A 25,926-nucleotide genomic window follows, 5' to 3' on the forward strand; every position below is an offset into this window, starting at 1 on the left:
GCCGGCCCCCCGCCCGCCGCGCCACGGCCTGGCCTGTACCCCACCGGCCCCACGCCCGCCGCGCCACGGCCTGGCCTGTACCCCCGCCGGCCCCACGCCCGCCGCGCCACGGCCTGGCCTGTACCCCCGCCGGCCCCCCGCCCGCCGCGCCACAGCCTGGCCTGTACCCCCGCCGGCCCCCCGCCCGCCGCGCCACGGCCTGGCCTGTACCCCTGCCGGCCCCACGCCCATCGCGCCATGGCCTGGCCTGTACCCCTGCCGGCCCACTGCGCCATGGCCTGGCCTGTACCCCTGCCGGCCCCACGCCCATCGCGCCACGGCCTGGCCTGTACCCCCGCCCGCCGCGCCACGGCCTGGCCTGTACCCCCGCTGGCCCCACGCCCGCCGCGCCACGGCCTGGCCTGTACCCCTGCCGGCCCATCGCGCCACGGCCTGGCCTGTACCCCTGCCGGCCCCCCGCCCGCCGCGCCACGGCCTGGCCTGTATCCCTGCGGATGCCGCTTTGCTGCCAGCTGCGCTAGTACCACCGGCAGCAGGGAGGGCTGGGACCAGAAGCCAGGCATCCTGACACCGTCTGCATGCACACACAGGGCAGGGCCTGTTCTTGGGCCAGCAGCTTGCTGGGGTGATCCCACGCCCAAGGGATTGTGCCTGCCCCAAAGCCTCCCCTTTCGAGGGTGCTCACGGGGTGCGGGATGCCAGGGGGAGCCAGCACGTGTATGCACGCCTCTGGCTGTGTCCCAGGGTCTACGTCGGTGGGCCTGGGTGGAGCAGCCTCCTCCAAGCCAAGCGCCAGCGGCTGGTGCTCTTGTCCCTGGCCAAAGCCACCGAGGGCTGGCTAGCTCCTGCAAGGGCCAGCAGCTGCACTTCATGCTTCACCCTGGGGACCGAGGAGCTGAAGCTGCTGCAGGAGCCGCTCCCCTCTGGCTTATGCTCATGCCTTGATGTTTGCCCAGCCCTGGCCCTGTGCCCGGCCTGGTGCCCACAGGGGCCGGCGGGCAGCTTGGCATCATGGGCAGCGGGGGGCTGCCCCCTGCGTGGCAGCCTGACGTGCCAGGCCAAGGATGGGGAGGGCCCAGGAGCCTGGCCCCGTGTGGCAGCTGGAATAGCCCAGGGAGGGCCAGCCAGGTCCAACCCCCTCTGGGGGCAGGCTGTGAGCCCTGTGGACCTACCTCCCACCCCATGGGTTGAGTCAGGGGGTCAGGGCTCTGGGGGGGCGGGGGGCTTTCTCCTAGCCCAGGCACAGCTGGGGGTGGCAGCAGGGCCGGGGCCCAACTGAGCGTGTCCCAGCCCACAGGACCCATGGAGAGCGCGGGGCAGGCGCGGCCTGAATGGAGGCTCCTGGTGCAGAGCCACAGAGCCCCATAGCTGCTGTACTGGGGCGGGAGGGGGCTCGCAGGCCAGGTCGGCCGCTAGCAGCACCAGCCTGTGCCAGCCCCGGGCCTCAGGAGGCACCGCCGTGGCGCAGACCCCTCGCTGTAGGGCTCCTGCCCCAGCCGAGGAGGGGCACAGCCAAACGCCGGCAGGGCAGGGCCAGGCTCCAGCATTGCCCAGGCCACAGCACAGCTAACCCCCGAGGCAGTGAGGGGAACGGCCAGCCTTGAGCTTGGGGGCAGCAGCTCCCCACGTGCATGACCGTGCCTGCCGGTCCCGGGGCTGAGGAGTGTGTGGGGCGGCGGGGCCCCGGGCCCATGTGTGGCGCTCGGCTCGCTTGGGGAGTGGCTGGGCTGAACACCTGGCCACTTGCCGGTTTACCTGCCCGTCCCGGGGCTGAGGAGTGTGAGGGGCGGCGGGGCCCCGGGCCCATGTGTGGCGCTCGGCTCGCTTGGGGAGTGGCTGGGCTGAACACCTGGCCACTTGCCGGTTTACCTGCCCGTCCCAGGCCTGAGGAGTGCGAGGGGCGGCGAGGGCCCGGGCCCATGTGTGGCGCTCGGCTCGCTTGGGGAGTGGCTGGGCTGAACACCTGGCCACTTGCCGGTTTACCTGCCCGTCCCGGGGCTGAGGAGTGTGAGGGGCGGCGGGGCCCCGGGCCCATGTGTGGCGCTCGGCTCGCTTGGGGAGTGGCTGGGCTGAACACCTGGCCACTTGCCGGTTTACCTGCCCGTCTCGGGCCTGAGGAGTGTGAGGGGCGGCGGGGCCCTGGGCCCATGTGTGGCGCTCGGCTCACTTGGGGAGTGGCTGGGCTGAACACCTGGCCACTTGCCGGTTTACCTGCCCGTCCCGGGGCTGAGGAGTGTGAGGGGCGGCGGGGCCCCGGGCCCATGTGTGGCGCTCGGCTCGCTTGGGGAGTGGCTGGGCTGAACACCTGGCCACTTGCCGGTTTACCTGCCCGTCCCGGGGCTGAGGAGTGTGAGGGGCGGCGAGGGCCCGGGCCCATGTGTGGCGCTCGGCTCGCTTGGGGAGTGGCTGGGCTGAACACCTGGCCACTTGCCGGTTTACCTGCCCGTCCCGGGGCTGAGGAGTGTGTGGGGCGGCGGGGCCCCGGGCCCATGTGTGGCGCTCGGCTGAACACGTGGGCACCTGCCCGGCCCCAGGCTGCCCAGGCAAGCAGGGGCCATGGCAGCCGCAGAGCAGCGCCTGCTCCAGCCGGGTTCAAGGGCTGAGTGGGCCCAGGAGCCCTGCAGAGGGCAAGGAGGGGAACCTCAGTCCAGCCCCCCACTGTGGGTTGGGGGGCACCGCCAGGCAGTTAGACTCTGGGGGGAGCAGGAAGTTTTCCCAAGGTCCCAGTTCTTGGTCAATGTGCAGGCGCCAGCGCCAGGCTGGGCCACCCCACGCGAGAGGCTGGGGCCGTTCGGACGTGCCCCCCGGGCTGCTTAGTGACTGTCTGTGCGGTGGTGCCCAGCCTGCCTGCAAGGGGGGCTCCGAATGGGAGCAGCCGGAGCCGTGGGCGGCAGGGCAGCGGGTCCCTGGGGTCCTGCCCCCGGTCGCCCCAGGACCCAGGCAGCCAAGCTGGGCTCCGCTCTCCGGCCCTGCGCTAGCCTGGGCTGGGGCCTGCAGGGCCGCTTGACGTGCTAACGCGGCTAATTGAAGCAAATTGCTGGCGCAGGCGGCGCTTTCCGAGAAGGTAAATACAAGAGCATGTGGCACCCCGGGTTGCCATGGAGACGCACAGCCCCCGCCAGCACCCTGCGCACCTTGCGCCTGCAGGCCCAGCCCCACGCGCCAGCCTGGGGTCCCAGCGCGGGGGGGACTGCCCTGCCCCGGGCGGGGGAAGGGGCGCAGGCGGGGGCAGGGCCCTGGGCAGCGTGAGGGTCAGGCTGCAAGCCCAGCAGGCAGGACCATGCGCCACCTCCCCAGGTGCAGCGTCCCGCCCCGGCAGAGGGGCTCCCTGCCCCCACAAGGAGCCAGCCTGGCCCCCACAGCCACCGCAGCTGCACCGCAGCTCGCTCAGCCAGAGGCACCGGGAGGCAGTGAACGCACAGCCCCACCCCAGCGCAGGCCGGAGCCCCACAGACGCTGCCAGGGCCTCGGGCCGCCACGCAATGGCCCAGCTGGAGCAGCATCAGCCACCCTGGCTCCGCGGGGCTCTGCTGTTTGCAAGCATCACAGCGACAGGCTCCGCGCACAGCTGAGCTGCCCGTAACCGCCCGAGCGTAGCCTGGCTCGTGGGCCCTGCGCCAGCTGGGCAAGGCAGCTTTAGCCAGGGCCGCGGGGTCCGGCAGCAAAGGAGTCCCAAAGGCCCTGCTTACATGGGCAGGAGGGTGGGGGCAGCAGTCCCATGCCGCCTCCAGAGCCGCTCCCAGCAAAGGACGCGGGGCCCCTGAGCTCTGGCGAGTCTGTCCGCACGCTGTCCAGGGACGGGGCGCCCCAGCTGGACCCTCTGAGCACCCCTGCCCAGCGCCATGGGGCATGAGGTCGGCCAGGCTGCAGCTGGGCTGTGTAGGGCTGTTTCCAAGGCACGGGGGGGCTCAGCCTGGAGCCTGCGGATCAGGGCACCGACCCCTGAGGGGCAGCACCAGGCTTGACAGCACCTGTGTCCTCTGAAAAGCCTGGGCCTGCAGACCCTGACCCACACCCACAGACCCCTAAGCCTGGCACACAGACCCTGGCCTGCAGACCCCACACAGGCCTACAGACCCCGGGCCAGGCACACAGACCCGGGCAGCAGACCCCACACAGGCCCACAGCCCCCAGGCCCGGCCCACCTACCCAGACCAGGCCTGCTGACCCCACGCCAGGCACACAGACCCCCCCCCACAGGCTACTGAGAACAAAGACCCAGTGATGAACCCTCCTGCGCCCATGGGTTCCCATGACAACAGCCATCACATGGAACCGCTTAACACCAGGCTGCAAAGCTCCAGGGACAGGGGCAGTGTGCTGGCAGGGGTCAGAGCGGGGCAGAGGGCCTGGCTGGCAGCCCCAGGGAAAAGGGGAGGAAGGGGGAGCCCCTGATCCCAGCACAGTCTGTCCCAGCAACCTCCAGGGCCTAGCCTGTGACACAGACAAGGCTCCGTGGGCCAGGATGCCAGGACCAACGCGCCAGGTCTGGACCACAGCAGGGTACCATGGCGCCTGGTGGTCTCAGCCCAGTACGGCCGTGGAGCTGGACGGGCGGGCTGCCCCCAGCTCAGGCTGTGTTTGCAACTGTGCGCACAGCAGGCCACCCCAGCACAGCCTGGCACGTGGATGCCTGTCAGCAACAGGGCCCAAACTGAGTGCGAAATGGCCAGGCTGCAGAAATGTGGCCTGGCAGGTGGGCACAGGCCTGGCACTTGGTGCCCAGGGTTCTCAGCCGTCTGGGCCATTTACGAGGGGCAAGAGGAGGGTTTTAAACCCTGGATTTCATGTTTGAGGTCTGCTTAAAGCCCAGGCCCTGGCGCCAGAGGCAGCTGTTAAATGCAACAGAGTTTGAGCGGCCTGCAGCTTTGCCGTTGGGGACGGGAGCTAGTTATTCAAAGAGGGAGGTGGGTGATTAAGAATAACGCCAGGCTGGGCGTTCCAGTCACCGAAGGCTCATTAGCGCATCATGAAAACGTTGCTGGGCGCGCCACTTCCGAGCTGGGGAAAAGAGCAGTAATGAGTGGTGCGCCGCTGGGATCTGCCGTTGGCCCACTGCTGTAAAACTTAGAAATGGTCCTGGAAACAAGGATAAACAGTGAGTGGCAAAATGTGCAGCTATTACAAAATGACTCCACGTAGGTAAGGCCAAAGCTGCCCGCAGCGAGTTACAAAGGGCGCTCACAAAACAAGGGCAGCTGGAATTCAGTGTTGATAAATGCAAAGTAATACACATGGGAAAATACAATCCCAACTAGCCATCCAAAACTGGACGGGTCTGAAATCGCTGTTACTGCGCCAGAACGAGAGTGTGGGATCAGTGCGCTGGGTCCCGGAAAACAGCTGCGCAATGTGCAGTGGCCATCTAAAAACTAACAGACTCTTGGCCCTCTTTAGGAAAGGCCTAGCGACAATGGAAACTAGCCTAGTGCCTCTCCATAAAGCCAGGAGCTGCCCACAGCGTGAATACTGCCTGCACATCCACCTACCCGAGCTGCAAAAGAGCGCTTGGCTTTGGAAAAGCTACTGAACAGCCAACAGAAATGAGGAGGGGGAGGAACAGCGTCCGTCTAAGGTGGGCTTAACATGACTGGGACGTTTCACTTTGGAAAAGAAATGCCCAAAAGGGAGGGGTGAGCAGTCTAGACAGCTCATGCATGGGGTGGACAAATAGACGCGGGTTACGTTACAGAAGGAATGAATAACAGTGCCTAAGAAGCTGCCCCAATAAATGTGACGGCCTTAAACAATAGAAAACAAACATGATTTCTTCACAGGCCACCCCTGGACCTCTGCCAGGGCGGGTGGACAAGCCCGAAGTAGCACAGGGGTCCAGGAAGAACAAAACAAGTGCAAGGCAGCCCGGTCCGTCAATGGTGAAGCGCCAGGCTGGGCAGGGATGGCGTCCCTGCCCGTTTGCCAGAAGCGGGGCATGACCAACAGGATGGAGCATCGCCGCCTCCATTCACGCGCTCTCAGGCACCTGGCATTGGCCTCTGTCGGCCGACAGGACACGGGGCTAGAGGGCCCTTTGAGCCAGGCTGGCTGCTCTGATGGGCTGCTCTAAAACCCAGCTGTATCTGCCCCTGCTGTGAGCCACTGGCCCCCACTGTCCTCCCAGAGCGGCGTGCGCCCAGGAGGCCCGACTCTCCCCCGCAGCGCGAGCCGCGAAGAGCACGGGGCAGGCGCCGCTGCGGCGCTTGAGTGACTTGCCGTGCGCTGGCAGCATACGCATACGGTAGTGTGAGAGCTGAGTGGGGCTAATGGCGCTTTCTTTTAGCTAGGCATGCGAGTCAGGGCACCTGGCAGCTACCTGCTACGGATCTGCCACAACCCGAGTTCCCCAGCGCTTTGGTAGCCCCTAGAAAGGGGTGATGTGGGGGGAGGAGGGGGATGGGGTCGACCCCCCCAGATTTGCTGCTTGACTTGTACTGAGCATGCTCAGTACAGTAACACTGCTGAAACTGCTGGCTGCAGTCTGCCTCCCCACACATCACGGCCTGCACAGAGCCCTCCCCCCCAAGTCTGAAATAGTGCCCCTGGTTTCAGCTCTGGCTGGATGAATGTGAGCCTATATGGTGCTAGGGCTCCTACCCCACTGGGGTGCATGGGGAGGAGAGCTCTGCCCCACTGTGAGTCCTCAGAAGAACCCTTCTCCTCCCCGGATCCTGACAGGCCACTAGGGCTGCGGGGGGAGGAACCTTGTCACAGAGTCATGTCATGTCACCGTGCCTGGTGCCTGAGCCGGGTGGCCGTGCGCCCCTCTGTTCCAAAGGAGCTTTGCCATACGCCCTGCTGAGGCCACAGGGCCGGCTGGCTGCCCCCCCGCTGCAGCAGTGACACTGAACTCTCTCACGGTGCGGGGGGGGGAGGGACTCAGCTTACACGGCTTTCCTTGAACCATGGCCAGGTGCAGAGCCCATCAGCTGGCGGGCCAGGGGCAGTGAACGGCTGAGCATGGAGCTCCCTGGCCTGGAGTTGGTATCGGGACCCCTGCTTCCCAGCCAGAGGAGAGCGCGAGAGCCAAGCACAGTGGGCCACACAGCTCTGGGGGGTGACAGGGCAAGGACATCGGCTGCTCCAGGCCACCCCCTGCCCTGGGCTCCCCGCGCTGAGTGCTGTCTCTGGGGCACATGCCCATCAGCAGGGTATGCAGCCCCCAGCCTGCTGAGTAAGTGCTCCACGCAGGGCCTGCCACGCATGGCAGTGACAACAGCGCCACCGTCTGGCCAGGGCTGGGAACAGTCCCTCCAAGCACTGCGGGGCTTTGGTGGGTGGGCAGGCTGGAGACAGGACATCCCTGGTGCCACAGCCCCCCTGCACTGACCACCAGGCCATGCTGCCTCGCAGCAACCCAACTGGAGACAAGTACCAAGCCCCAACTGCTGGTGGTTTGCAGCCATGAACAGACCACCTCTTCCCGTGATCCAGGGACCCGTGGCCCGCTCCAGGACAGAGGGACGTCCCTGTCCGACTAGCCGTGCCCCATACCCGCCAGCTGGGTGAGAGGCAGCCTGCATCCCCTCCTCTCATTCCCCGTGGCTCCTTGGCTCTAGCCCATCTCAGTCGCCAGCTGCTCGCACCCTCCCGTAGGGTGGGGACGTGGAGCACACTGCCTGGTGCCCGAATTCATGAGCTGCTTGGGAGATGGCTGGGCCCAGAGTCCCCGGCATCCAAACAGCACAGGCTGTGACTCTGCTAAGGGGCTACTCTCGGGAGTAAGGGGAAGGTCCCAGAACTGGGGCCTCTCCCTTTCCGGCAAACCAAGGAGAGGGGGCAGGCTCCGAGGCTGTGGCTGTTTGCAGGAGGGTGATGGGGATGGGAGCAGAACAGATTCAGGGTCTAAGTGTCACGGGATGCACTTGGCTGGGGAGAATTGCGGTTGGCTTTTGGCACCTGGCCCCGTTGAGCCTATTCAAAGATCCCCTCACGAGCTCAGCGAGCTGGTGCTCAAAGACGCGCTTCCCCTTCTTGGTCAGGCCTTCTGCCTGGAACAGCACCCTGGAGAGGAGGGAGCCGGAGCCTTCCCACGACACACCCATTCCTCTTCAGGATCACACCCGCGTCCCTGCCTGGGCCCTCATGTTCAGCAGAAGACTGGACGAGAGCCAATCCTGGTTAAGTGTTTCATTGTGGACATCTTCGGGGTCATGTTAACAGCTTGGACTCTGGGCCCATTGATTCCCTCTGCCTTATTACTCCGCCGCCCAGCTCCAAGGTGCTCTGTGTGACTGGCACAGGGCTGCAGGCCGGACTGAGTGCAGGAAAGGGCTCTGTGATGACACTAAATACTGAAATATAAGCAGGAGCTGCAGCTGACATCTTGGGCTGACAGCAGCATTAAAGCTGGCCCCCCTTTGCAGTGGCTTTCACCCCTGCCTCTGGGCTGGCTGAGCTGCCAAGAGTCTACAGTGGCTGGGTCTGCACCCCTCCCACCAAACCTGGGTCCTCTCCTTTAGAACTGCAACCTCAAGCAGGCAGCAAAGAGACATTAAACATCAAACCAGGGAAATCTAGGAGTCACTGGAAAAGCGTGTGTGTGTGTGTGCGCGCAAGAGCGATAGGTGTGCATGGCTCACCTCGGCTGAGCTGTGTACAGCTCATATGGAGGGGCATGCACACAACCGGAGGGCTAGCTGAGTAAATGGGTGTGGAACCTGCAGAAGGACATGGGAGCGGGACATGTTTGCAGTGGGACGAGGGAGCATACATGAGTCTACACAAGGACGGGGGCGCACGGGCGGCTGCAGCTGCGGGACGAGGGGGCGCAGGCGGCTGCAGCTGTGGGACGAGGGGGGGGCACAGGCGGCTGCAGCTGTGGGACGAGGGGGCGCACAGGCGGCTGCAGCTGCGGGACGAGGGGGCGCACAGGCAGCTGCAGCTGCAGCTGCGGGACGAGGGGGCGCACAGGCGGCTGCAGCTGCGGGACGAGGGGGCGCACAGGCGGCTGCAGCTGCGGGACGAGGGGAGGCGCAGGCGGCTGCAGCTGCGGGACGAGGGGGCGCACAGGCGGCTGCAGCTGCGGGACGAGGGGAGGCGCAGGCGGCTGCAGCTGCGGGACGAGGGGGCGCGCAGGCGGCTGCAGCTGCGGGACGAGGGGGCGCACAGGCGGCTGCAACTGTGGGACGAGAGGGGGCGCAGGCAGCTGCAGCTGCGGGACAAGGGGGGGCGCAGGCGGCTGCAGCTGTGGGATGAGGGGGCGCACAGGCGGCTGCAGCTGCGGGACAAGCGGGGGCGCAGGCGGCTGCAGCTGTGGGACGAGGGGGCGCAGGCGGCTGCAGCTGCGGGACGAGGGGGCGCACAGGCGGCTGCAGCTGCGGAACGAGGGGGGGCGCACGCAGCTGCGGGACGAGGGGGCGCACAGGCGGCTGCAGCTGCGGAACGAGGGGGCGCACAGGCGGCTGCAGCTGCGGGACGAGGGGGGGCACAGGCGGCTGCAGCTGCGGGACGAGGGGGGGCGCAGGCAGCTGCGGGACGAGGGGGCGCACAGGCGGCTGCAGCTGCGGGACGAGGGGGCGCACAGGCGGCTGCAGCTGCGGGACGAGGGGGGGCACAGGCAGCTGCAGCTGCGGGACGAGGGGGGGCGCAGGCGACTGCAGCTGCGGGACGAGGGGGCGCACAGGCGGCTGCAGCTGCGGGACGAGGGGGCGCACAGGCGGCTGCAGCTGCGGGACGAGGGGGCGCACAGGCGGCTGCAGCTGTGGGACGAGGGGGCGCACAGGCGGCTGCAGCTGCAGGACGAGGGGGCGCACAGGCGGCTGCAGCTGCAGGACGAGGGGGGGCGCAGGCGACTGCAGCTGCGGGACGAGGGGGCGCACAGGCGGCTGCAGCTGCAGGACGAGGGGGCGCACAGGCGGCTGCGGCTGCAGGACGAGGGGGCGCACAGGCGGCTGCGGCTGTGGGACGAGGGGGGGCACAGGCGGCTGCAGCTGCGGGACGAGGGGGGGCGCAGGCAGCTGCGGGACGAGGGAGCACATGGGCGGCTGCAGCTGTGGGACGAGGGGGGGCGCAGGCAGCTGCGGGACAAGGGAGCACACGGGCGGCTGCAGCTGTGGGACGAGGGAGCACATGGGCGGCTGCAGCTATGGGACAAGGGGGGGCGCAGGCAGCTGCAGCTGTGGGACGAGGGAGCACACGGGCGGCTGCAGCTGCGGGACAAGGGAGCACACGGGCGGCTGCAGCTGCGGGACGAGGGAGCACACGGGCGGCTGCAGCTGCGGGACGAGGGAGCTCACGGGCGGCTGCAGCTGCGGGACGAGGGAGCGCACGGGCGGCTGCAGCTGCGGGACGAGGGAGCACACGGGCGGCTGCAGCTGCGGGACGAGGGAGCGCGCGGGCGGCTGCAGCTGCGGGACGAGGGGGCGCACAGGCGGCTGCAGCTGCGGGACGAGGGAGCTCACGGGCGGCTGCAGCTGCAGGACGAGGGAGCACACGGGCGGCTGCAGCTGCAGGACGAGGGAGCACACGGGCGGCTGCAGCTGCGGGACGAGGGAGCACACGGGCGGCTGCAGCTGCGGGACGAGGGAGCACACGGGCGGCTGCAGCTGCGGGACGAGGGAGCACACGGGCGGCTGCAGCTGCGGGACGAGGGGGGGCGCACAGGCGGCTGCAGGACGAGGGAGCACACGGGCGGCTGCAGCTGCGGGACGAGGGAGCACACAGGGCGGCTGCAGCTGCGGGACGAGGGAGCACACGGGCGGCTGCAGCTGTGGGACGAGGGAGCACACGGGTGGCTGCAGCTGCAGGACGAGGGAGCACACGGGCGGCTGCAGCTGCAGGACGAGGGAGCACACGGGCGGCTGCAGCTGCGGGACGAGGGAGCACACGGGCGGCTGCAGCTGCGGGACGAGGGAGCACACGGGCGGCTGCAGCTGCGGGACGAGGGAGCACACGGGCGGCTGCAGCTGCGGGACGAGGGAGCACACGGGCGGCTGCAGCTGCGGGACGAGGGAGCACACGGGTGGCTGCAGCTGCGGGACGAGGGAGCACACGGGCGGCTGCAGCTGCGGGACGAGGGAGCACACGGGCGGCTGCAGCTGCGGGACGAGGGAGCACACGGGCGGCTGCAGCTGCGGGACGAGGGAGCACACGGGTGGCTGCAGCTGCGGGACGAGGGAGCACACGGGCGGCTGCAGCTGCGGGACGAGGGAGCACACGGGCGGCTGCAGCATGGCTGGGAGGTATCTGAGCTCACCTGGCTCCCTAGCCGCGCCTCCGGGGGAGTTCAGCATGTCTCCACAGAGACCGCCAGTAACACAAGGCCGATCCCGCCACTCCCTGGGCAGGGTGGCCGCGGCCGTTTCCCAGCGCTCCATAGGGTTGCCAGGTGTCCGGTTTTCGCCCAGTAATTGCCTCTTCTGTCCAGCACAGCGACTTTTTTTTGTTGCGCTCAACCAATTTGTTCCCCTGCCATGTTTGGGATTTTTTGTGAAGGTGTCGGGCAACCCCTGCTCTCCAGGGATTGGCCAGCAAAGCAGTGGCTGGAGAGCGGGGGCCTAGGCAGGAAACAAGCCCCGTATCCAGTAGGGCAGAGACAGGCTCCAAAGGACTAACCAGTTTTATTTACAACACTCCTCAAGTGACAGACAGAGCAAGAACAACGTGGGGCATCGACTTGACAACAAAGGGAAGGGAACAGTGGCCATGAATCTGGCCTGCAGCGCTCGCAGTGCCCGGCTGCCTGTGCTGGGCAGAGCACTTGGCAGCTCCTGCGGCTGCTCCAGCAGCACTCCCGGGCCAGAGGCTGGTCTCTGGGGCCCAAGGCTCCCCCTGCGCTAGTGGCAGCTGCTCAGTGGTGGGCTGTGCTTCACAGGGTGCAGTGATGGCAGAGTCGCTCTGCGCAGGGCCATGCTGAGACCCCCCAGCCCTGTCAGATGTCAGGGTCCCAAGGGGGCCCCCTCCCAAAGTCCGGGCCGAGCTCACAGGTGGGGAGAGGACGTTCAGCTTGACCCAGCAGCCCTGCCTACAGCATGTCTTCCGGAAGTGAGCTGGGCTCCACAGCAGGCTGTGTACCTGCCTTCCCCCAGCTCCACCCAGGGCACAAGCCTGGCCAGGAAGGAGTTACTGCGGACAAGGCCCAGGCAGCTGCAGGGCAGGAAGGGCGCAGAGCTGGGGAACCCCTGTAGTACTGCAAATCCATCCAGCGATGTCAGCCAGGCAACTCCCCTCAGCCACAGCCAAGCCCCCCTCAGCAAGTGCCACCCCCTTCCTGCCGGGCAAGAGCTGCCAGGCACCGGGCAGAGAGCAGAGAACGGTCCGTGCTTCCAGCTCCAAGGGCCAAGGCTGCACCCTTCTAGCTTCAGTGGGCAAGGCCTGGCTGGGAGCCGCTCTATCCCCAGAGCCATCGGACCTGCCTCACCCAGGCCGGGGAAGAGCCAGTCAGTTCTTTGGAGTCCCACAGCCCCTGAAGCTGTTAGCAACCAAGTGCCAAGGGCTCAGACTACCGCCTCCTATTTGACGAGGGGAGAGGCGAGGTGAAGGGTCACCTGCCCCGCGGCCAGTCTGTGGGGAAGGCCTGCCGACCTGCTGGCCTGGAGACACAGCAGCAAGGGGCACTAAGCTGGGACCCACACGGCATGCTGCTCCTCCAGCCTCTGACCATGCCCACCTGCTCCACAACCTCTCCACAGCCAACCTGCTCCTTGATGCCAGGGGAAGGGATGAACGCCAGGTAGCCTCCACTGGCCCAAACGCAGCCACTCAGCTCTGCCCGCTGAGCACCAGAGCCCAGGGGACCACACCACCCACTCGGCAGCCATCAGAGCAGCCAAGGGCACAGCTGGGAGGAGGAAGCTGACTTTGTGGTCTCAACACACGGAAGAGGAAGGCAGCCCGCCGTGAAGCTACAGGGAAGGGGCAGGAGTCCAGTACAACATGCTCTAGGCATCCGCAGTGGAGTTCCAACTTGGGCAGCTTCAGAGCCAGCCCCAAAGCTGCCCAGCCCTTCCACAGGCAGAGCACAGACCAGAGAAAATCAACACAAAAATCTTCAAATTAAGTTTGCTTGAGGACCTCAGGACATCAGCCAATCGGCAGCAGAACCTGCCTTAGGATTTCTTAGCATCTTGTGTGTTTCTCCTCTTCAGATCGCTCAAGTCAACAGGTTTAAATGCTGGGGGGAGGAAGGGGGGGAGAGTTCAGTACGGGGGCTGGGCTCAGCACTGCCAGCCTCTTGAGCCCTCCCCACCAGGAGGCTCAGGACTACCAGCATCGCGCCCCATGGGCTCAGCAGCCCCCTGGCCCAACACACTGCAGGAGTCCAGTGTCACTATGAAATGCGGTTGGCCCCACTGGCTTGGCGGCTCCCATTCACCCTCCTGCGGCTGTATGTTCAATTCGGATACATTACTGGTGTCCCCAGGGCTCCCTTCTCTCTCAGCAGCCACTGCTCTCTCCACTCACTTCAGCATGGTGGACACTGGTTCCCTTTGATGGGCCAAAGGTCCCACGGACAAACTCACCCTTTAGGCTGGGGTTTGGCATCTTCTCCACATACTCCTCCACTAGGCCCCTCTCGCTGCCCTTCTGGCTGTGAAGGTCTCGCTCCACACACTGCCAGGCTGGGGAAGGAGCAGAGCGAGAGGGAGAGGAAAGGCCTGTGCCACCGCAGGACACGCCAGCTGCTCTTGCCCACTCGTCTCATCCCTCAGGAACCCCCCTCCTCTGCACAGCCCAGGGCACGTCAGAGAGTTTAAGGCCGGAAGGAACCATTAGAGTCTCTAGTCTGAGTTCCTGCACGCCGCAGGCCACTGAACACACCCAACAGCGGGACTGATCCATTACTCGATGGCAATGGCAACATCTACTATATACCCAAGAGAGTGTGTGCGCCTGTCTGGGCATCCCTCTGCGAGTCCGTTTGTCCAAGAACGCCTCCTGAACGGTGAGAGCTAGGAGCACCACAGTCGGTGGGCAGCGTCCTCTTCTCCTCTCATTGGAAGGAATGTTAAATCATGCTCCCTCTCCCCCCAGGGGCTGGGAACTCACGGGCCCTGAGCTACCACCACAGAAAACTGCTCCGGAACAAAGCTCCAAACCACCTCAGCTCAGGGAAGGAGCAGTGGCTGAGCGCTCCTTGCCTACTGCTCTGAGGATGAAGCCCTTTGTGGGGTGCCAACGCTGAAAAGCAAGTGGTCCCAGAGAGGAAGAGAGCCTGGGACACAAAAGTTAAACAAGGAGAAAACGTGGCCTGAAGGACCTGCAGACACCAGATCACTCCACCCCTGCCCAGGAAAATTTCCCCCACTCTCCCACCTTCGTAAATGAAGCGCACATTCTCCTCGTGAGCCGGGGTGAAAATCTCGCTGCTGTTGCTCGGGGAACGAGGGCTGCTGTTCCTCTTGCCATTGTACACAACCCTGGAGACGGGGGAGCTGAAACCAAAGCACAAATCCGGATGAGGAGAAACACAAAGCTCTGAAATGAAGCCCAGAGAGGGAGTGCAGGAAATCCTACAGCAAAGGCCCTGGAAAAAGCACCCATGCAAGCTGGCCCTTCCCCAGCCCTGAAACCAGCAGCACAGCTCTTAGCTCAGGTAAAGTACATAAGAACGGCCGGACTGGGTCAGACCAAAGGTCCATCTAGCCCAGTAGCCTGTCTGCCGACAGTGGCCAGCACCAGGTGCCCCAGAGGGGGTGGACCGAAGACAATGATCAAGCGATTTGTCTCCTGCCATCCCTCTCCAGCCTCTGACAAACCGAGGCCAGGGACACCATTTCTATCCCCTGGCTAATAGCCGTTTTTTCTAGCCCCCGGCTAACAGTAAAGCTAGTACTGTTCATGCTGTGCCCAGCCCCAGGGTATCCCCCTTAAAAGGGAGTCCATGCCTCTCCCCTCCCCCACTCATCTACAGGGCCTGTGGAAAAGTGTCTCACCTGGTCATGGCTGCTTCCTTGCTCAGCCCCCTCTAGGCCTGCCTTCGGCAGCGCAGCCCCTTGGCAGACAGGAGATGGAAGCTGGAACAGAAAGTGAAAGGGGGCTGAGCGTGGGTGGAAGCCACTGTGTCTGCAGCCCCGCTAGCCATGCAGGCACCCCAAGCAGGCATCCCAAGCACAGCAGCAAGGCCTTGCGAGAGTCAGAGTGGCTGCATTCCCACCCCAGCAGCTGCGGCGCCCCTCCAGAAAGGAAGGAGAAGGATTTCGGATGGGAGCTCGTGCTACTTTAACCCATCAGTGCTCAGGGTGTGGGGCTAATGCCACCAGTGCGCTGATGTCGTACAACCCCCTCATGTGGGCACAGTTATACTGGTGCAAACGAGGGTACAGCCAGGGTCGCTATCCCCACCCACCAAAGGGAACAAGCCATGCCCAGACAAGGTAGCCCTGCCCCAGTATACCTATACTGGGAGAAGGCTTCACCCTTGGCTGACAGTGTATGTGCCACAGGCCTTGAGAGGCAGCAAACCTGGGGTCACCCTGAGAGGGGGAGCCTCGTCCAAGGTGATGCTGGAGTCTGCCAAGGAGGGGACCGAACAAAGGGCAGGTTGGGACGAAGCCCCGGATCAGCTTCCTGGCTCCCAAACCCGCTGGGCTGCTGGTCAACGGCCGCTGCTCAGGACCGTTCCATCCCTGCAGGCCATTGCATAGGAAATGGGGGGGAGGGCGGCAAAACCTGTGCTGCTGTGGGGCGGGGTGGTGCCTGCTGGGGAGCTGCACCCAGAGGTGCCCACAGACCAGGTCAGGCAGGCACGACTCTGGCACGCGCAGCCCGCTCCCGGTCACTGTGTGAGGGGACGGCTGAGAGCAGTAACCCCCCCAGCGGGGCAGTACCAGGGCCCAAGGGCAGTGCCAGGGCTGCTGGGGGGGCGGGTCAAGACGGTACCAGGGCGGCTGAGGGGGGGGCGGGTCAGGACGGTACCAGGGCGGCTGGGGAGGGGGGGACGGGTCAGGACGGTACCTGGGCTGCTGAGGGGGGGGGGGCGGGTCAGGACGGTACCAGGGCGGCTGGGAGGGGGGGGAGGGTAAGGACGGTACCAGGGCGGCTGCTGGGGGGGGGGAGGGTCAGGACGGTACCAGGGTGGCTGGGGGGGGGGGAGGGTCAGGACGGTACCAGGGCGGCTGGGGGAGGGGGGAGGGTCAGGACGGTACCAGGGCGGCTGCTGGGGGGGCGGGTCAGGACGGTACCAGGGCGGCTGAGGGAGGGGGGGTCAGGACGGTACCTGGGCTGCTGGGGGGGGGGGCGGGTCAGGACGGGACCAGGGCGGCTGGGGGGGGGAGGGTCAGGACGGGACCAGGGCGGCTGCTGGGGGGGGGAGGGTCAGGACGGTACCTGGGCTGCTGGGGGGGGGCGGGTCAGGACGGTACCAGGGCGGCTGGGGGGGGGGGAGGGTCAGGACGGTACCAGGGCTGCTGAGGGGGGGGCGGGTCAGGACGGTACCAGGGCGGCTGAGGGGGGGGGAGGGTCAGGACGGTACCAGGGCGGCTGAGGGAGGGGGGGTCAGGACGGTACCTGGGCTGCTGGGGGGGGGGGCGGGTCAGGACGGGACCAGGGCGGCTGGGGGGGGGGGAGGGTCAGGACGGTACCTGGGCTGCTGGGGGGGGGCGGGTCAGGACGGTACCAGGGCGGCTGGGGGGGGGAGGGTCAGGACGGTACCAGGGCTGCTGAGGGGGGGGCGGGTCAGGACGGTACCAGGGCGGCTGAGGGGGGGGGGGAGGGTCAGGACGGGACCAGGGCTGCTGAGGGGGGGGGCGGGTCAGGACGGGACCAGGGCGGCTGAGGGGGGGGAGGGTCAGGACGGGACCAGGGCGGCTGAGGGGGGGGGAGGGTCAGGACGGTACCAGCGCTGCTGGGGGGGTCGGGTCAGGACGGTACCAGGGCGGCTGAGGGGGGGGAGGGTCAGGACGGTACCAGGGTGGCTGAGAGGGGGGGAGGGTCAGGACGGTACCAGGGCAGCTGAGGGGGGGAGGAGGGTCAGGACGGGACCAGGGCGGCTGAGGGGGGGGGAGGGTCAGGACGGGACCAGGGCGGCTGAGGGGGGGGGAGGGTCAGGACGGGACCAGGGCGGCTGAGGGGGGGGGAGGGTCAGGACGGGACCAGGGCGGCTGAGGGGGGGGGCGGGTCAGGACGGGACCAGGGCGGCTGAGGGGGGGGGAGGGTCAGGACGGGACCAGGGCGGCTGAGGGGGGGGGCGGGTCAGGACGGTACCAGGGCGGCTGAGGGGGGGGGGGGGCTGCTGCTGTTCCTGGGGCTCCGGCCCCATCGTGGGGGGGGGGGGGGGGGGGCAGAGCTGTATCCCAGCGCCGGGCCCGTTGCCATGGCGACGCCGGGGCAGGGCCTGGCGGGGACCGAGCGGCCCGCAGGGAGGGGCGGGGCCGCGGGGGGGCAACCGTCGGGGGGGGCTGCGGCCCGCGGGGGGGGGCGGGGCCGTTGCCATGGCGACGCGGCACCAGGCCGCCCAGGCCCGGTCGGGGGTCCCGGCGACGCTCACCTGGGCCCGGCCGCTCCCGGCGCCGCTCGCCGCTGCCAGGCCGGGACGGAAGTGAGCGCATCGGCCGGGCCGCGCAGGCGCGTGGGGGTCACGGGGCCCCGGCAGAGCCCGCTCCCCGGAGCGCGCCGAGCGCCGAGCCCGGGTCGAGGGGCGGGGCTGTGGGGCCGCTTCGCGCGGCGGGCCCGGCCCCCCCCGGGTGTCGCTGCAGCCCGGGCCGCGCGGGCTCCCCTCACCCGCGGAGCTGCTGTCTCTGCGCTGTCCCCGGGCCCGGCGCCTCGCCTGGGCTGCTCCTCGGGCGCCTAGAAACAGCGGGACCCGCCCTGCGTCTGCACCGAGCGCTGGTGCCAGCTCGCTGGCTGCTCCCCGAGCCCCGCCGCCCGCCTGCCCCCTCCGGCCCAGCTCCCTGTCTGCCCGCAGGGCCAGCGCCAGGTGCCCCGGGGGGTGAACCGAACAGGGGATGATCAAGCGACCTCTCTCCTGCATCCATCTCCCCCTCTGACACAGGGCTGGGGGCACCACCCCTCACCCAGCCTGGCTAACAGCCATTATGGACCTAACCTCCTGAATGTATCTAGTTCTCTTTTAAACCCGGTTCTAGTCCTGCCTTCGCAGCCTCCTCAGGCGAGGAGTTCCACAGATTGACTCTGCGCTGTGTGAAGAAGAACTGCCTTGTATTTACTTTAAACCTGCTGCTCATTAGTTTCATTTGGTGGCCCCTAGTTCTTATATTATGGGAACAAGTCAATAGCTTTTCCTTATTCACTTTCTCCACACCACTCATGATTTTATAGATCTCTCTCATATCCCCCCTTCGTCTCCTCTTTTCCAAGCTGAAAAGTCCCAGTCTCTTTAATCTCTCCTCATATGGGACCCGTTCCAAATCCCTCATCATTTTAGTTGCCCTTCTCTGATCCTTTCTAATGCCAGTATATATTTTTGAGATGAGATCACATCTGTACGCAGTATTCAAGATGTGGGTGCACCATGGATTTATATGAGGGTAATAAGATATTCTCCATCTTATTCTCTCTCCCTTTTTTAACGATTCCTAACATCCTGTTTGGTTTTTTGACTGCCACTGCACACTGCGTGGACATCTTCAGAGAACTATCCACGATGACTCTAAGATCTCTTTCCTGATTCATTGTAGCTAAATTAGCCCCCATCATATTATATGTATAGTTGGGGTTATTTTTTCCAATGTGCATTACACTTTACATTTATCCACATTAAATTTCATTTGCCATTTTGTTGCTCAGTCACTTAGTTTGGTGAGATCTTTCTGAAGTTCTTCACAGTCTGCTTTGGTCTTAACTACCCTGAGCAGTTTAGTGTCGTCTGCAAACTTTGCCACCTCACTGTTTACCCCTTTCTCCAGATATAAGTTGAATAGGATTGGTCCTAGGACTGACCCTTGGGGGATACCACTAGTTACCCCTCTCCATTCTGAAAATGTACCATTTATTCCTACCCTTTGTTTCCTGTCTTTTAACCAGTTCTCAGTCCATGAAAGGTTCTTCCCTCTTATCCCATGACAACTTAATTTATGTATGGCCCTTTGGTGAGGGACCTTGTCAAAGGCTTTCTGGAAATCTAAGTATACAATATCTACTGGCTCCCTCTTGTCCACGTTTGTTGACCCCTCCAAAGAACTCTAATAGATTAGTAAGACATGATTTCCCTTTATAGAAACCATGTTGACTTTTGCCCAACAAATTATGTTCTTCTATGTGTCTGACCATTTTATTCTTTGCTATTGTTTCAACTAATTTGCCTGGTACTGACGTTAGACTTACTTGTCTGTAATTGCCGGGATCACCTCTAGAGCCCTTTTCAAATATTGGCGTTACATTAGCTATCTTCCAGTCATTGGGTACAGAAGCTGATTTAAAGGACAGGTTACAAACCCTAGTTAATAGTTATGCAATTTCACATTTGAGGTCTTGGGTGAATGCCATCTGGTCCTGGTGACTTGTTACTGTTAAGTTTATCAATTAGTTCCAAAACCTCCTCTAATGACACTTCAATCTGGGACAAGTCCTCAGATTTGTCACCTACAAAGGACGGGTCAGGTTTGGGAATCTCCCTAACGTCCTCAGCCATGAAGACTGAAGCAAAGAATTCATTTCGTTTGTCCACAATGACTTTATCGTCTTTAAGTGCTCCTTTTGTATCTCGACCGTCCAGGGGCCCCAGTGGTTGTTTAGCCGGCTTCCTCTTCTGATGTACTTAAAACATTTTATTACCTTTGGAGCTTTTGGCTGGCTGTTCTTAAAACTCCTTTTTGGCTTTTCTTATTACATTTTTACACTTAATTTGGCAGTGTTTATGCGCCTTTCTATTTACCTAACTAGGATTTGACTCCACTTTTTAAAAGATGATGTCTTTTTATCTCTCACTGCTTCTTTTACATGGTTGTTAAGCATCAGTGGCTCTTTTTTAGTTTTTTTACTGGTTTTTAATTTGGGGTATACATTTAAGTTGGGCCTCTATTATGGTGGCTTTGAAAAGAGTCCATGCAGCTTGCAGGGATTTTACTTTAGTCACTGTACCTTTTAATTTCTGTTTAACTAACCTCCTCATTTTTGCATAGTTCCCCTTTTTTAAATGAAATGCCATAGTGTTGGGCTGTTGAGGTGTCCTTCCCACCACAGGAATGTTAAATGTTATTATATGATGGTCACTATTTCCAAGCGGTCCTGTTTTAGTTACCTCTTGGACCAGATCCTGCGCGCCACTCAGGACTAAATCAAGAATTGCCTCTCCCCTTGTAGGTTCCTGTACCAGCTGCTCCAAGAAGCAGTCATTTAAGGTATCAAGAAATTTTGTCTCTGCATTTCGTCCTGAGGTGACATGTACTCAGTCAATATGGGGATAGTTGAAATCCCCCACTATTATTGAGTTCCTTAGCCTCTCTAATCTCCCTTAGCATTTCATACTCACTATTACTGTCCTGGTCAGGTGGTCGATAATAAATCCCTACTGTTATATTCTTAGTAGAGCAGGGAATTACTATCCATAGCGATTCTATGGAATATGCTCCTGATGTGCTTAAAACAGTTGGGCTGTGTCTACACTGGCATGAATTTCCGGAAATGCTTAAAACGGAATACTATTCCGTTTTCAGTTTTTCAGGAAAAGGAGCATCTACGTTGGCAGGCTGCTTTTCCGGAAAAGCCCTTTTTCTGGAAAAGCGTCTGTGGCCAATGTAGATACGCTTTTCCGGAAAAGAGCCCCGATCACCATTTTCGCGATCGGGGCTTTTTTCCGGAAAAGACTACTGGGCTGTCTACACTGGCCCTTTTCCGGAACAGTGTTCCGGAATAAGGACTTATGCCCGAGCGGGAGCAGAATAGTTTTTCCGGAAAAGCGGCTGATTTTGTACAGTAGAGCGTCGTTGCTTTTCTGGAAATTCAAGGGCCAGTGTAGACAGCTCGCAGCTTATTCCGGAAAAGCAGCTGATTTTCTGGAATAAGTGGCCCAGTGTAGACACAGCCTTGTTGTGGTTAGGTTGTGTCCTTTGCTAGTTGCTCTTCAGATTCTTTCTGGGGCTGACCAATTACACTTGACTTATCAGCTTTTATGCTCCTTTCTATTTTTCTCAGGATTTGACAATCAGTTTTTCAAGAATTATTTTTTAAAAATCGAACTGCCTCCTGTTCTCTGTTTAGCCATGCTGGCATTGTGTTTGTCTTCTTACTTGCTTTTGTTGGGGGTAGATATTTTCTTTGAGCCTCTCAAGGTGTTCTCAAAAAGCCCTTTTCTATACAAGCATTTCACCCTTGTGACTGTTGCTGTTAGCTTACATGTAAGCAGTCCCGGCGTCTTTGTCTAGGTAAATGCTACCGTGGTGCATTTCTCTGACCGTTTGCTGAGTCCCCGGGATGTTTCATGTAATTACATTAGGGCAGTTCAGCTGTATTCTCTTGGACCAGAGCCTATGCATATAGGATTAAATCAAGAATGACCTTGCCCCTTGGGGGTTGTAGCACACACTGCCCCACAAGCAGTCATCTATGGGGTCTAGCAATGTGACTGGTGCACCCTTTCCTGTGGTGGCACATGCCAAGTCAGGGTGAGGCTCTTTGAAGTCCCCCACTATTATTGAGTGTTCTTCCTTTGTAGCTTCCCTAATGGCCCTGAGCATTTCACAAGCACCGTCTGTCTCTAGCAGCAGTAGCTTGCTCCTGTGGCAGTGCAGCCAGGCCTTTCTAGCCCCAGCTTAATTCATTCCAGGTGGTTGCAGCATGTGGCCCTTTGCTTTCTTCCAGAGACACCACTCCCGCACCAGTGCACCCTGCTGTTCGTACGCTGGCATTGCTGGGTCCCCTTTACCTCACTCCCGCGTATCCTCAGTGCGCACCAGGCAGCTTGAGAGCAGACGTCTCACGTTGTATATAAGCACTTGTCATCATGTGTTGCATGTAACTAGGACTCCGTTCCATACATGTGACTGGCTTCACCAGCCCCACCTCCACTTTGGTAGAGTGCCCTTCTTTAATAGTCACACTAAGGGAGGTCTCTTCCTGCACCTGCCAGCTTTCCTCCAGCCCTTCACATTCCCTTGCCAGGCCTGGTTCAGGCTTCTCCTGTCCGTAAAGGTTCCCCAGTTCAAACACCGGCTCTCCAGGTCTGCCTGTGGTACTACACTTTCAGAGAATGCCACCGTGGAGTCCTAGACTAAGTTTGCTCTGTAAGATCTCTCTACCTTTCCCTGAGCCACAGAAACCTACCCATACCGCAGGCACTGACGCCTCAGTGCTGCATAGTTCTCTCATTGTCTGGAGAGACTTGCAGCGTCACCCCCAGCTGGCAGCTTACACTTAGTTCTCCCCGTCAACACCCCCCACTGTCTGTTTTAAGGGTACCGCTCCTGCCTTGTTCTGGGGCTTCCTCCCCCGAAGGGGACCCTCCCTGTGAAAGGGGACTGACAGCATCTGGGAATGCTGAATAATCTCTTGCCTGAGCTTTTTGTCCTCTAACAGCACAGAGGCGCTCAGGCTGAGCACAGGACGTGCTCTAGTGCATGGCTGACAGTTTTCTCCCTTAGCTGCTTCAGTTCAGCCTCTGGCATCCAAGAACTCAGACTGGCTGAGAGGCAGGACCTGCTTATAGCACATGCACCCTGCTGCCCACAGCAATACACTGCATCCTGCAATACACTGGACAGGCCCCACGCTGCTGCTGGAGCTGCCGGTGTTAGTTTCACTCTAGCAGGGTTACTGGGCTCAGCTTACAGGGTGTTCGTGTGGTCCACTGCCCTCCACCCACGTCTCTTCTCTAGGTGACTATCTGGCCTATGCCTAGGAGGTAGGTACAGGCCCTGGGTTCGTGCCCTGCTAAAGGCAGGGTAGCCAAATTCTTCCTTGGGCTCCTCATTCTGGTTTGTGCTGGCAGTGGCAGGGCTCTCTGCTTGGCCAGGAATGCTGCTCTGAATTCCCTCCTCTGCTGACCCAAGAGCCAGCTTTAACACCCTGTTCAACCTGACTTAGCCCTGCCCCTCCCTCCCACCACACCTGCTACCCAGGTGGTTCACCAGCACACCACACCCCTCCCCCCTCCAACTCCAGCTGTGCCAGTCCCTGCCCTGCCCAGAGCCCCAGGCCCAAGCACCCTCAAATGTGAGAAACAGGCAGCACCAGGCTCCCCCCCCACTTAGTTTATTGAAAAAGTAAAAAGTATTTTCCAAGTAACAAAAGAGGTAGAAAAGCAAATCTAGAGCCAGGCCAGTGCCCCGCCCGTGACCCCATTCAGTGCCTCCTTAGGAGCAGACAGACTCGGGGCAGCACCCGCCTCCATGCAGCAGGGCCGCAGTCTGCCAGCGCAGCCGGCTGCTGTACTGGCCCCATGCCACAGCGCAGGGCCAGGCCTGTGCTAGACACTGCCCTCTGGGGGGACTTTCTCCCATGGTGCAGCTGGAGACTGGGGCCTGCAGTCGAGTTTAGGGTGAACTCACTACAGCTCTAGGCTTCTCCTACGCACACATTACAGCACCACGTGGCGTCCCTGCATATTCCCCTGCCCTGGGCCCAGGCCATTGCCCTCAGGCCATCCTGGCAGCTTGGAAAAGTGCCACAAGGTCCTTGGAATCAGCATCAATGAGGTCAGATGGTTTCTCCCCTTCGTCGTTGGTGGCATCCAGCCTGGCCCCCAGCGAGAGGAGGTACCTGCAGGAGACAGAGGGAGGGAGCTGCACAGGCAGGCAGGGACACTGGAGCGGTTTGTATAGTGGGGTGTTGAGCACCCTGGCCCAGCTGTCCACCCTGCACCCCGAGTTCCAGCTCTTACAGCAGCAGGAGGCAAGGCAGCCTGAGGGGGAGCTGCCTCGTGTTTCCACACCCCCTCCTGTAGACAGCACCCCAGACACAGGCCAGGCCTCTCTGCCCTCCCCCCAGCCTCAGGCCAGCCCACCCCCCAAGCTGCCCAGTGGGGCAGGAGCTGAGCCAAGCAGCTGGCTGCTGACCTGGCGATCTCGGCGTAGCCGTCGCTGCAGGCGATGTGCAGGGGGGTCCAGCCGTTCTCGTCCCTCTGGTGAATGTTGGCGCCGTGCCCCACCAGCAGTTTGACACAGTCGAGGTTCCCGGTGAGCACAGCTTCGTGCAGGGCTGCCATGCCTGGGGGGGGGGGAGGGGGGGGCCTTGAGTGGCTCAGGCTCTGTATTGCCCCCCAGCTTAGCCTGGTGAACTGGGGACCCTCCCACCCCCAAGAGCCTGCGCTCACCCTGCAGGCTCTGGAACCCAGCACCCCAGCCAGGGCTAGCGGAGCCGGTCTCCGGGGCCTTTCCTGACAGGCAGAGCCGCAAGGGGCAGCCACCCAGCCAGGATAGAGGCTGGGGAAGGTCAGGCGGTGAGGCAGCAGCACTAATAACCCAACCCTGGAGTCCTGGCTCCCATCCACCACCCCGCACTTAGGGGCCGTTCCCTTCCCAGCACTAGGAACCCAGGAGCCCTGGTCCCCCCCAGGCCCCATTCCCACAAGCAGCAGGTTCCAACAGGTGAGTGACGCCCTGCGCGAGCTCCCCCACCCAGCAGCTTTGCCAGTGCCACGGGGCAGCACTCACCTGAGGGGTAGAGGGTGCTCAAGGTGACCTTCCTGGCTCGGATGAACCTGCCCACCTGCTCCAGGTCCCCCTGCCTGATGTTGTCCTGGAAGACGATGTCATTGGGGAAGCGCACCGTGCGGGCCGGCCTCAGGCGCCGGGAGCACCCGCGGTAGCGAGGCAGCAAGGCTGGGCCATAGTACTTCATGCTACAGGGCTCAAGCCGGCGAGAGCGCGCAAGGGCAGAGACCCACGACAGCCTGGGAGAGGGGGAGGCGGCGGCTCTGGGCCGCTTGCTCCAGCTCAGAGCGCTGCTCACGCTGCCGGTCGCTCTCCTCAGACCCAAGAGCCTCGGCGCCGCTTCTCGTAGGCTCCTCTTCCCACACGCAGTCAGTTCTGAGAGGCCAGAACCCCGTGGCCCCCTTATACAGACTCCACCTGGCTATTTCGGGGGAGCCAGCTCATGTTATTTACCAGGTTCTGTAATTAGCTGCCCCACCCACCAGCCTCCCACTTTGGGCACGAGTGCGAGTCTCCTCTTACAGCCTGCTTGTGCCAGCCAAAGGGTCAAGCTGCCTGCGTGACAGGCCCCAGCTGGCCCTGCGGCACAGAGCCCACAACAAGAGAGGCAGGAGTCCATGAGGAGCAGCCTGCAAAGCCCCAGCTGCCCCATGAGCACTGAGCTCACTAGCGGAGGCAGGTCCCTGCCCAGGCAAGGTGGCACAGCCCAGTGGGGCCCAATCTGCAGAGCTGGCTCCCAGGTCAGCTCACCTCGGAGCTCCTGGACGTGCTGGCTGTCAGCAGGACACCTGGAGCAGAGCTACCACAGGCCGTGGCTGGGTGCTGGGGCGCAGGAACACAAGTGCTGAACGGGGCATGGGGACTCCCACATCAGTTATGGGTACTTGAGCAGCAGCAACGTCTGCTCTGCCAGTGCAGGGGGTTTCCCATGGCAGGCCCAGCTCTGATGCTCAGCACTTGAACAGCCGGGCCCCAGGCTGGCCAGAGAGCCCCCAGAAGAGGGCAAGAGCCAACAGAAACAGTGATGCTTTGGGATTGGCCAGCAGCAACTGGGCAGGCAGTGACATCATCCCTGCTCTTGCTCACTTCCAGTGCCATCCTGCCCCCTGCCCCCACCTGTTATAGGGCTCCCCAGCAGAGATCAGGCCTGAGGGATCCCTCAGCGCCAATGGGGGAGCAGCTCCCAATACCTGTCCCCAGCTCACACACTGGCACCGCTGCTCTCTAGGCTGGCTCTTGCTGGACACTTTCTGCCAGGCACTTCTGCTCCACACACCGGCTCCCCTCAGCCTCCTTGACAGAGGCCTGCCCTGATCTTGGATGGTCCAGGCTCATGCCTGTGCTCAGGGCAGCCACTACACAGCTCAGCCTTGTCTGCAGGAGAATCCCAGCCGCATAGCCAGCTGCCCAATGGCTCCAGGCTCCTACCCCACATTTGAAC

At 62.6% G+C, this 25,926-nt stretch overlaps 2 protein-coding genes and 1 long non-coding RNA gene across 6 annotated transcripts; 1 reads left to right on the plus strand and 2 right to left on the minus strand.

Moving 5' to 3' along the window:
- Positions 1-2,509: 2,509 nt before the first annotated feature.
- On the plus strand, positions 2,510-8,512 carry LOC142819154 (uncharacterized). Of its 2 annotated transcripts, XR_012896937.1 has the most exons (4): positions 2,510-4,486; positions 5,398-5,575; positions 5,778-6,238; positions 7,980-8,512. It is a non-coding gene; the product is annotated as an uncharacterized LOC142819154 (long non-coding RNA). The 2 variants fall into 2 exon arrangements; XR_012896936.1 differs by having other exon boundaries at positions 5,778-8,512.
- Positions 8,513-11,539: 3,027 nt separating this feature from the next.
- On the minus strand, positions 11,540-17,693 carry MCRIP1 (MAPK regulated corepressor interacting protein 1). 3 transcript variants are annotated; one of them, XM_075904194.1, is made up of 6 exons: positions 17,426-17,570; positions 15,403-15,566; positions 14,874-14,954; positions 14,254-14,372; positions 13,461-13,559; positions 11,540-13,111 (listed from the first exon to the last, which is right to left on the minus strand). In XM_075904194.1, exons 3-6 carry the CDS (start codon positions 14,879-14,881, stop codon positions 13,047-13,049), a joined length of 291 nt encoding a protein of 96 aa, XP_075760309.1. In that variant the 5' UTR covers positions 14,882-14,954; positions 15,403-15,566; positions 17,426-17,570; the 3' UTR covers positions 11,540-13,046. The 3 variants fall into 3 exon arrangements, with proteins under 3 accessions (XP_075760309.1, XP_075760311.1, XP_075760308.1); XM_075904196.1 differs by lacking the exons at positions 15,403-15,566; positions 17,426-17,570 and adding an exon at positions 17,659-17,693; XM_075904193.1 differs by lacking the exon at positions 15,403-15,566 and having other exon boundaries at positions 17,426-17,578.
- A 5,381-nt stretch (positions 17,694-23,074) lies between these two features.
- On the minus strand, positions 23,075-25,869 carry PPP1R27 (protein phosphatase 1 regulatory subunit 27). Its single transcript, XM_075904198.1, has 3 exons — positions 24,486-25,869; positions 23,889-24,039; positions 23,075-23,592 (listed from the first exon to the last, which is right to left on the minus strand). The coding sequence occupies exons 1-3, from the start codon at positions 24,670-24,672 to the stop codon at positions 23,469-23,471; spliced, it is 462 nt and encodes a 153-aa protein (XP_075760313.1). The 5' UTR covers positions 24,673-25,869; the 3' UTR covers positions 23,075-23,468.
- Positions 25,870-25,926: the final 57 nt, after the last annotated feature.

This window comes from Pelodiscus sinensis, chromosome 20 (assembly GCF_049634645.1).
Source record: "Pelodiscus sinensis isolate JC-2024 chromosome 20, ASM4963464v1, whole genome shotgun sequence".
Classification (NCBI taxonomy): Eukaryota; Metazoa; Chordata; order Testudines; family Trionychidae; genus Pelodiscus; species Pelodiscus sinensis.